Below are 10231 nucleotides of genomic sequence, written 5' to 3' on the forward strand. Positions count from 1 at the left end.
GCGAAACGCCTCGTTGCTCCCTTTTATAAGTGATGATGTATTTCCCAACCCCATAGTTTTGCTGAGGTCCCATTTTCTATTAATATCCCCACAGCAAACTCTAGATAGGATGAACTCAAAGGGTTAGTTTATTTGCACACACCCAAAAGGTTGGAGAGGGTTCGACGGTTGCCTCCTTTGCATTCATACAGTAAAGGGGAGCGGGGGGGTGGGGTGATTAGAGAAAAGAAAAATTGTTCCATGTGGGTTGGAGGTATTCCTTCATGGAGGTCGGCAGGTTGAAAACCGGTGCTATATAACTTACTTTTCCAGTGGAGCTGACCAACCGATGAGGTGAATCAGTCTTGGCGGCGGTGGTACAGAAATTCCAGTGGGGACGGTGTACTTGGGGTCAGGCGTTCACTTGGGGTCAGCCGTTCAATCTAAACAGAGCTCCTTTTCTGTGGTGCTCACGGGTAATGATAAAATGGGAGACACAATATGTAGTCCTGCAAGGCAGTTATTTCTGATTTGCCACCAGCTGGGTCCATGTCACAGAATTCTCTTGTGTCATCCCTCACTGGTTTATCATTCACTCCATTAATAGGTAGTCCTCATGGGGCTTGGGGTGATGCTATGATTGGACACCAGCCATTTTGGGCTCAGTTCAGTGAAACTCGTGCCCCTATCTTGGTGAATGTAAGATGCTGCTCACTTTGTAGCACTTTCGCCTCTTGAGTGAGAGGTTTGTGGATTAGAACCCTCTACTCCAAAGATTGTAGTGGGTAACCTAGGCATTGGAGAGAGTACAGAGAGTAGTTTACAATTACTCCTTAAACAATGCCAATCAATACAGTGAATATAGTGACCCTTAACTGCTATCTTTATTCCCACTCAAACAACAACCAAAAAGCCTATCTCCGCTCTCAGTCCGCTGTTAAAATACAGTTAGGATCCAGGAATCCCTGCTGTGCAGAAATGTTCTTTGAGACTGTTTTAAAGACCAGATCTGACTCCTGTCAGAACCATGCAGAAACTCTGGCTGTATTATTACGGGCCAGGGTTTAGAGAACCCCAAAGTGTATCATGGAGTTCACCTGACCCATAACTTTAAATAGATTTTGATTATGGGGAGCACAAGGGCCCACTCTACAGGTGTGATGCACAGAGATCTAAAGTACTTTTAAAACAAAACAATGTTTATTATGTGAATCCAGTTAACAGTTTATAAACACACAGTAAACATCTTAGCAACTATCAACTCAAATACTCCCCCCAAAGAATACAGTACTCTATAAGTAACCCTTAATCTTTCCTAGCAACATCCATAAGACAAATACCCTCTTTAACAAAGACAGCAGATTTAAATTCTCTATTGAGAACAGTTATCACTTTTAAATTAGCAAGTGATCTGAAGACATTCTTTCATGCAGAGAGAGATCAAAATTACACCTTGTTTGGCTGGATGCAGCTGCAACTCTGAAACGAAACCAACACACACACTAGCTGCCAGCTCAAAACAAAAGTAAAGCAGACAGGCAGCCCAGCTCCACCCATACTCTGACAGCTATTTGATAAACACCCATTTCTTAAAGGCACACCCACTACAGCTATTTGATAAACACCCATTTCTTAAAAGGTACTCTCACATTTTTAAACAAAATAAATTTAGAGTACCCAATTATTTTTTTAATTTTCCAATTAAGGGGCAATTTAGCATGGCCAATCCACCTTACCTGCACGTCTTTGGTTATGGGGGTGAAACCCACCTAGACATGGGCAGAATGTGCAAACTCCACACGGACAGTGACCCAGGGCCGGGATTCGAACCCGGGTCCTCAGCGCCGCAGTGCCAGTGCTATCCACTGCACCACATGCCGCCCCTAAAGTACTCTCACATGACAGTATTTCTTCAGAAGCTGGTTCTGCTTGTTTCGGCTCACCTAATCTGACCATTCTGAACTGCTTGGAAAGAAACGGCTAATCTATCTACAGACGTATTTTTAACTGAATTGCAGGGAGAGCAAAATGCTTGACTTCTGCTCACAACTTTATCCAGAACTCTACTGAACTAGCTTTACTGCAAACTGCCTGTTACCTTACCTTCACCCAGTAACTACATGATCTTATCAAGCTGAAAAGGCTACTTCACCCGCCAGGAGTAATGCCACAGACAAATAGGGATATTTTATATTAAACAAATTTATTGTTAACACAGGACCAACTACGTAACATCACAGAAAATAGCTTACAATTCTTAATAGTAAAAAGAAACACTTTATAAGTACTAACTTATACCATCTCTACCTCCAATTAAACAAAGCCCCACTATAGGTTAAAAGCCACTTTGAAATAAAGTTTGCAAACACGGGGATCCTTGCTGTTCTCTGTAGAGAGTTGCTTTCAGCAAAGAGTCCTTTCTGGCACAACCTGCAAGTTCTTCTGTCTGGCAGACTTAAGAGCTTTTTAAAAAAAATATGTTTATTCAAATTTTTCCAACAACATTTTTTAACAAACAAGCCCCCCCCCCTCATAACAAAAAGAAGAAAGAACACAAACACCACAATCAAAAATAATAAACTACTTATACATTGGGTTTCTCCCACATATATTAACCCCCCCCCCCCCCATATGACATTCAAGAATACCCTTGGGGGAACCCCCCCTCCACCCGCCCAAATACCCCCCTGAAAGAGACCCCCCCCTCGGGTTGCTGCTGCTGCTGCTAACCTCCTCCTAGCGCTCCGCGAGATAGTCTAGGAACGGTTGCCACCGCCTGAAGAACCCCTGCACAGACCCTCGTAAGGCAAACTTTATCCTCTCCAGCTTAATGAACTCTGCCACGTCATTTATCCAGGCTTCCACACTGGGAGGCTTCGCGTCCTTCCATAATAACAAGATCCTCCGCCGGGCTACCAGGGACGCAAAGGCCAGGATACCGGCCTCTTTCGCCTTCTGCACTCCCGGCTCGTCCGTTAGCCCAAATAATGCCAGCCCCCAACTAGGCTTGACCTGGACTTTCACCACCTTGGACATAGTCCTCGCAAGACCCCCTCCAAAACCCATCCAGTGCCGGGCACGACCAGAACATGTGGACGTGATTTGCCGGACTCCCCGAGCACCTCCCACATCTGTCCTCACCCCAAAGAACCTACTCATCCTCGCCCCTGTCATATGCGCTCTGTGAACAACCTTGAATTGTATTAGGCTGAGCCTGGCGCAAGAGGAGAAGAATTAACTCTACTCAGGGCATCAGCCCACAGACCCTCATCAATCTCCTCCCCAAGCTCCTCCTCCCACTTGCCCTTTAGCTCCTCTACTGAAACCTCCTCTTCTTTCATCTCTTGATAGATCGCCGAAACCTTGCCTTCTCCGACCCATACACCCGAAATCACCCTGTCCTGAATCCTCTGTGCCGGGGGCAACGGGAATTCCCTCACCTGCCGCCTCACAAACGCCCTCACTTGTATATACCTGAACGCATTTCCCGGGGATAACCCAAACTTCTCCAGCGCCCCTAGGCTCGCATACGTCCCATCTATAAACGGGTCCCCCATTCTTCTGATCCCTGCCTGATGCCAGCTCCGAAACCCCCCATCCATCCTTCCCGGGACGAACCGATGGTTCTCCCGAATCGGGGACCAAACCGAGGCTCCATCTCGCCCCTATGCCGTCTCCACTGCCCCCAGATCATCAACGTTGCCGCCACCATCCGGACTCGTGGTGTACCTTGTCGGCGAGAGCGGCAGTGGTGCCGTCACCAGCGCCCTCAGGCTCGTGCCCCTGCAGGACGCCATCTCCAACCTCTTCCACGCCGCCTCCTCTCCCTCTATTACCCACTTACGGATCATCGCCACGTTGGCTGCCCAATAGTAGCCGCACAGATTCAGCAGCGCCAGCCCTCCCCTGTCCCTGCTACACTCCAGAAACATCCTCTTTATCCTCGGGGTCTTATTTGCCCACAACGAAACTCATGATGCTCCTACCTACCCGTTTAAAAAAGGCCTTGGTATCACAATGGGAAGGCACTGGAACACAAAGAGAAACCTCGGGAGGACCATCATTTAACCGACTGTATCCTGCCCGCTAGCGAGAGTGGCAGCACATCCCATCTTTTGAAATCCCCTCCATCTGCTCCACCAGCCGCGTCAAATTGAGCTTGTGCAGGGCCCCCCCAGCTCCCAGCCACCTGGATCCCAAGTACCGAAAGTTCCTGTCCGCCCTCTTCAATGGTAGGGTCGTCTATCCCCCTTCCCTGGTCCCCTGGAGGCACCACGAAGAGCTCACTTTTCCCTATGTTGAGCTTATAGCCCGAGAAGTCCCCAAACTCCCTTAGGATTCCGCATGACCTCCACCATCCCCTCCACTGGATCTGCCACGTACAGCAACAGGTCGTCCGCATACAGCGACACCCGATGTTCCTCTCCCCGCTCGGACCAACCCCCTCCGTTTCCTGGACTCCCTTAGTGCCATGGCCAAAGGCTCAATTGCCAATACAAACAACAAGGGGGACAGGGGGCACCCCTGCCTCGTCCCTCGGTACAGCCGAAAGTAGTCGACCTCCGCCGATTCGTAGCCACACTCGCCACCGGGGCTCTATATAGGAGCCTGACCCAACTGATAAACCCCTCCCCGAACCCAAACCTCCGCAGCACTTCCCAAAGATACTCCCACTCCACCCGGTCGAAGGCCTTCTCCGCGTCCATAGCTGCCACTACCTCCGCGCCTCCCTCCACCGATGGCATCATAATCACGTTGAGGAGCCTCTGCACATTAGTGTTTAGCTGCCTGCCCTTTACAAATCCCGTCTGGTCCTCCTGAATCACCCCAGGGACACAGTCCTCAATTCTCGTAGCCAGCACTTTTGCCAGCAACTTAGCATCCACATTGAGGACCGAGATCGGTCTATATGACCCACAGTGCAGCGGGTCCTTCTCTCCCGCTTCAGAATCAGCGAGATCAGCGCCCCGGACATTGTCGGGGGCAGGGTCCCCCCTCTCCCTTGCCTCATTGAAAGTTCTCACTAACAACGGGCCTAGCAGGTCCACATATTTCCTATAAAACTCGACCGGGAACCCATCTGGCCCCGGGGCCTTCCCCGCCTGCATGTTCTCCAATCCTTTAACCAGCTCCTCCAACCCAATTGGCGCCCCTAAACCAGCCACCTCCTGCTCCTCCACCCTCAGGAACTCAGTTGATCCAAAAATCGTCGCATCCCCTCTTCCCCTGCTGGGGGCTCAGATCTGTACAGCTCCTCATAGAAGTCCTTAAATACCTAATTTACTCTCACCGCACTCCGCACCGTATTCCCCTGCTACTCCTTAACTCCACCTATCTCCCTCGCTGCCACAGACTAAGAGCGTAACTGCTTGCCAGAGAGCTGGCTCTACCCGTCAATTACATCATCGCTTTCCCACTCCGAACCCATGAGCATGCTTACCTAAAAATGCCATTAGCCTGTATAGGTAAACAAGTAAATGGTTAGAATCGACGATTATCTCACTTTTACGACACTTTAATTGCATCTGTTACAGACTCACCACTTGCCTCTATGTTAAACTAAGATTTTAAAAAAAGACTGCAACAGATATATAATCCAATAATAATCTTTATTATTGCCACAAGTAGGCTTACATTAACATCGCAATGAAGTTACTGGTGAAAATCCCCTAGTCGCCACATTCTGGCGCTTGTTCGGGTACACCGAGGGAGAATTCAGAATGTCCACATTACCTAGCAGCACGTCTTTCGGGACTTGTGGGAGGAAACACACGCAGACACGGAGAACGTGCAGACTCCGCACAGACTGACCCAAGCGGGAATCGAACCTGAGACCCTTTTGCTGTGAAGGAACAGTGCTAGTCACTGTGCTACCGTATAACGATTCATCACACTTGTCACGAGACAACCATCTTCAGCTGCTTCATCAATGACCTTCCATCATAAGGTCAGAAGTGGGATGTTGGGCAGCACGGTGGCGCAGGGGATTAGCCTGCAGCCTCACGGCGCCGAGGTCCCAGGTTCGATCCCGGCTCTGGGTCACTGTCCGTGTGGAGTTTTGCCACATTCTCACCCGTGTTTGTGTGGGTTTCACCCCCACAACCCAAAGATGTGTAGGCGAGGTGGACTGGCCACGCTAAATTGCCCCTTAATTGGAAAAATGAATTGGATACTCTTAAATTTTTTTTTTAAAGAAGTGGGGATGTTTGTGGATGACTGCACAATGTTCAGCACCATTTGTGACTCCTCAGACAATGAAGCAGTCCATGTCCAAATGCAGCAAGACTTGGACTATATCCAGGCTTGGGCTGGCAAGTGGCAAGTTACATTCGCGCCACACAAATGCCAAGCAATGACCGTGTACGGAGAGGAGCCTTGACATCGCTCCTTGACATTCAATGGCATTACCATCGCTGAATCCCCCACCATCAACATCCTGAGGGTACCATTGACCAGACACTGAATTGGACTAGCCACATTAAATACCGTGGCTACCAGGGAAGGTCAAAGGCTAGGAATCCTGCGGAGAGTAACTCACCTAATCCCCCAAAGCCTGTCCTCCATCTACAAGGCACAAGTCAGGAGTGAATGGAAGACTCTCCACTTGCCTGGATGAGCGCAGCTCGCAACAACACTCCAGGTGCTCAACACCATCTACGACAAAGCAGCCCCGCTTGATTGCTCCCCTTTCCACAAACATTCACTCCCTCCACCAACGACACACAGTGGCAGCTGTGTACACCATCTACAAGATGCACTGCAGGAACTCACCAAGGTTCCTCAGACAGCACCTTCCAAACCCACGACCTCCACCATCAAGAAGGACAAGAGCAGCATATACCTGGGATCCCTGCCACCTGGAGGTTCGCTCCGAGTCACTCACCATCCCGACTGGGAAATATATCGGCCGTTCCTTCACTTTCGCTGGGGCAACAGCCTGGAACTCCCTCCGTAACAGCACAGTGGGCGTTCCTACACCTCAGGGGCTGCGGCGGATTCAAGAAGGCAGCTCACCACCACCTTCTGAAGGGCAACCAGGGATGGGCAATAAATGCTGGCCCTACCAGTGACGGCCACATCCGGTAAACAAATTAATTTTTTAAAAATCCACAGACCGGGGACAAGGTCTGGGGACCCGGGTTCAAATCCCACCACAGCAGATGGTGAAATTTGAATTCACAAAAAAATGCTCTTTAGGGAGAGCAATCTGCCATTCTTCCCTCCTACATGTGATCCACAGCATTGTGGTTGACTCGTAAATGCCATCTGGAATGCAGGGCAGTTAGGGACGGGCAATAAATGCCCAGCCAGCGACTCTCGTGTCCTGTAAAATTAATAAAGAACCTTGGATAACACTTGGGTGCAAGCATTGTGGAGTAATGCACAGCCGCTAAGATGTTTAAACTGAGGGTCTGTTCCAGTCCCAATCGAAGGACACAAAAATCAAGGTGGCCACTGTGGGAGGTGCCGTCTTTCGCATGAGACACCAGATCACATTGCACTATTTGGTGAAGAACAGGGAGTTGTCTGTGGTGTCACACTTCCCTCCGTTACAGCACTTTAGAAGGTACTTGATTGACCAAAGCGTTTTGGGGGTTGTGCAAAGCGAGTACAGAGGGGGGCATGTCAGAGGTACCAAGTTTTGGATGAGGCATAAAAGGGAGGCGCTGTCTGCCCTCTCCGTTGAACGTGACAAGCCAACGGCACTATCTGGAAGAATTGCAGGGGAAGGGGGGGGGGGGGGAAGAGGTTCTACCTGGTGCCCTGGGATATTTTATCCCGAGAATAACACCATTCTAGTATATTGCTGTCTGTAGGAGCTTGCGATGAGCTGATTGAGTCAACGGCACTATATGGCAGAATAGCAGGGGGGAGAGGTTCCTCTTGCTTCCTGGGATATTTTATCCCTGGCATAACACCATATCGAGGTCAGTATCATATTGCTGTCCTGTAGGAGCTTGCTGTGTGCAAATTGGGCCACGGCACTATGTGGCAGAATAGCAGGGGGTGGGGGTGGAAGAAGTTAACCCTGGCGCCCTGTGATATTTTATCCCTGGCATAACACCATATTGAGGTCTGTATCATATGAAATGAAAGGAAAATTGCTTATTGTCACAAGTAGGCTTCAAATGAAGTTACTGTGAAAAGCCCCTAGTCGCCACATTCGGGCGCCTGTTCGGGGAGGCTGTTACGGGATATTGCTATCTGTAGGAGCTTGCTGTGTGCATATTGAGCCAACGGCACTATCTGGCAGAATAGCAGAGGGAGGGGGGGGGGGGGAAGAGAGAGAGATTCTCCTGGTGCCCTGGATATTTTATTCCTGGCTTAACACCATATGAAGGTCAGTATCATATTGCTGTCTGCAGGAGCTTGCTGTGTGCAAATCAGTGGCCGTGCGCAAGTGTCAAGAGAGTCGCACAGCACAGTAAGAGGGACCTTCAGCCCATCGCGTCCGACCGGTCCCGTCCTAGCCTACCCCATCCGCGGGCCCCTTCGCCAACTTTGCACCCCTCGGGCGACGGCGCTTCAATGAAATAGCGCTTCATCGGCCACGTAAACCTGTTTCTATGTGGGTGGATGCCATTGAGAAAAGGGGCTATATGAATGCAGTTTTTGTTGCTCTCCCCCCCCCCCCCGCCCAACTGAGTCAGCGGGGCTGCTGCGCATGAGCGGGGGGGGGGGCGGAGTCTGGGGCGCCGATTGACAGGCGGGTTCAGCCAATCGGAGGTCAGGATGCTCGGACGGACGGGCCGGCCGGCCAATCGGAGAGGGGAGGCCGGATGTGGGCGGGGCTTTGGGCCCCTCGCCCCCCGAGCACTCAGCGCGGCCGCCATTTTGCCGGGGAGCCTTTCGGCGCGAGCGAGGCGGCGGTTTTAAAAAATATCTTCGGAATCAAGCCGCCGGCGTCGACAAGAACTGCCCTCCGCCGGCTCCTCATTTCAATCCCGGAGGCCGCGCGGGGCGGGGGGGAGCATCAATAAAAAACAAAATGGTGAAGATATTCATCGGGAACCTGCCGCGCATCGCCACCAAGGAAGAGATCAAGGAGTTGTTCGAGAAGTACGGCAAGCTGACCGAGTGCGACATCGTCAAGGTGAGGGAGGCCCCCCCCCCCACCCCTCACCCCCCCCCACCCCTCACCCCCCCCATCCCTCACCCCCCCCCCATCCCTCACCCCCCCCCCACCCCTCACCCCCCCCCCCCCACCCCTCACCCCCCCCCCCAACCCCCCCCAATCCCTCACCCCCCCCCCATCCCTCACCACCCCCCCCATCCCTCACCCCCCCCCCAACCCCCCCAATCCCTCACCCCCCCCCCCAGTCCCTCACCCCCCCCCATCCCTCACCCCCCCCCCATCCCTCACCCCCCCATCCTCATCTCCCCCCCCCCCATCCGCATGCTCCCCCCCCCTCCCATCCCTCTCTCCCCCCCCCCCCCTCCGCATAGCCCCCCCATCCCTCATCTCCCCCCCCCCCCCTCCTCATCTCCCCCCCCATCCTCATCCCCCCCCCCCCCATTCCCTCATCTCCTCCCCCCCCCCCCCATCCTCATCTCCCCCCCCCCCCCATCCCTCAGCTCCCCCCCCCATCCTCATCTCCCCCCCCCCATCCCTCATATCCCCCCATCCCCATATCCCCCCCATCCCGCATTCTCCCCCCCCAGCCCTCATCTCCCCCACCCCATCCCTCATCTCCCCCCCCCATCCCTCGATCTCACCCCCCCCATCCTCATCTCCCCCCCCCCCCATCCCTCATCACCCCCCCCATCCCTCATCTCCCCCCACCATCTCATCTCCCCCCCCCATCCCTCATCTCCCCCCCCCATCCCTCATCTCCCCCCCCATCCCTCATCTCCCCCCCCCCATCCCTCATCTCCCCCCCCCCATCCCTCACCCCCCCCCCCCATCCCTCATATCCCCCCCCCATCCCTCATATCCCCCCCCCATCCCTCATCTCCCCCCCCCATCCCTCATCTCCCCCCCCCATCCCTCATCTCTCCCCCCCCCATCCCTCATCTCCCCCCCCCCCCCCCCATCCCTCATATCCCCCCCCCCCATCCCTCATATCCCCCCCCCCCATCCCTCATATCCCCCCCCCATCCCTCATATCCCCCCCCATCCCTCATATCCCCCCCCATCCCCATATCCCCCCCATCCATCATATCCCCCCCATCCCTCATCTCCCCCCCCCCCATCCCTCATCTCCCCCCCCCCATGCCCTCATCTCCCCCCCCCCATCCCTCATCTCCCCCC

At 53.0% G+C, this 10231-nt stretch overlaps 1 protein-coding gene across 2 annotated transcripts in view; it reads left to right on the forward strand.

The window, feature by feature from the left end:
- The first annotated feature begins 8791 nt into the window (after positions 1–8791).
- Positions 8792–10231, forward strand: part of LOC140399889 (RNA-binding protein 4-like) — an 18925-nt gene continuing 17485 nt past the window's right edge. The window contains exon 1 of one of the 2 annotated variants that reach the window (XM_072489362.1): positions 8792–9073. In XM_072489362.1, coding sequence (XP_072345463.1) covers positions 8969–9073 — 105 coding nt within the window. In that variant the 5' untranslated portion in view covers positions 8792–8968. The remainder of the gene's footprint in view (positions 9074–10231) is intronic. The other variant, XM_072489361.1, reaches the window with a different exon arrangement.

Source organism: Scyliorhinus torazame, chromosome 24, assembly GCF_047496885.1.
Source record: "Scyliorhinus torazame isolate Kashiwa2021f chromosome 24, sScyTor2.1, whole genome shotgun sequence".
NCBI classification, from domain to species: domain Eukaryota; kingdom Metazoa; phylum Chordata; class Chondrichthyes; order Carcharhiniformes; family Scyliorhinidae; genus Scyliorhinus; species Scyliorhinus torazame.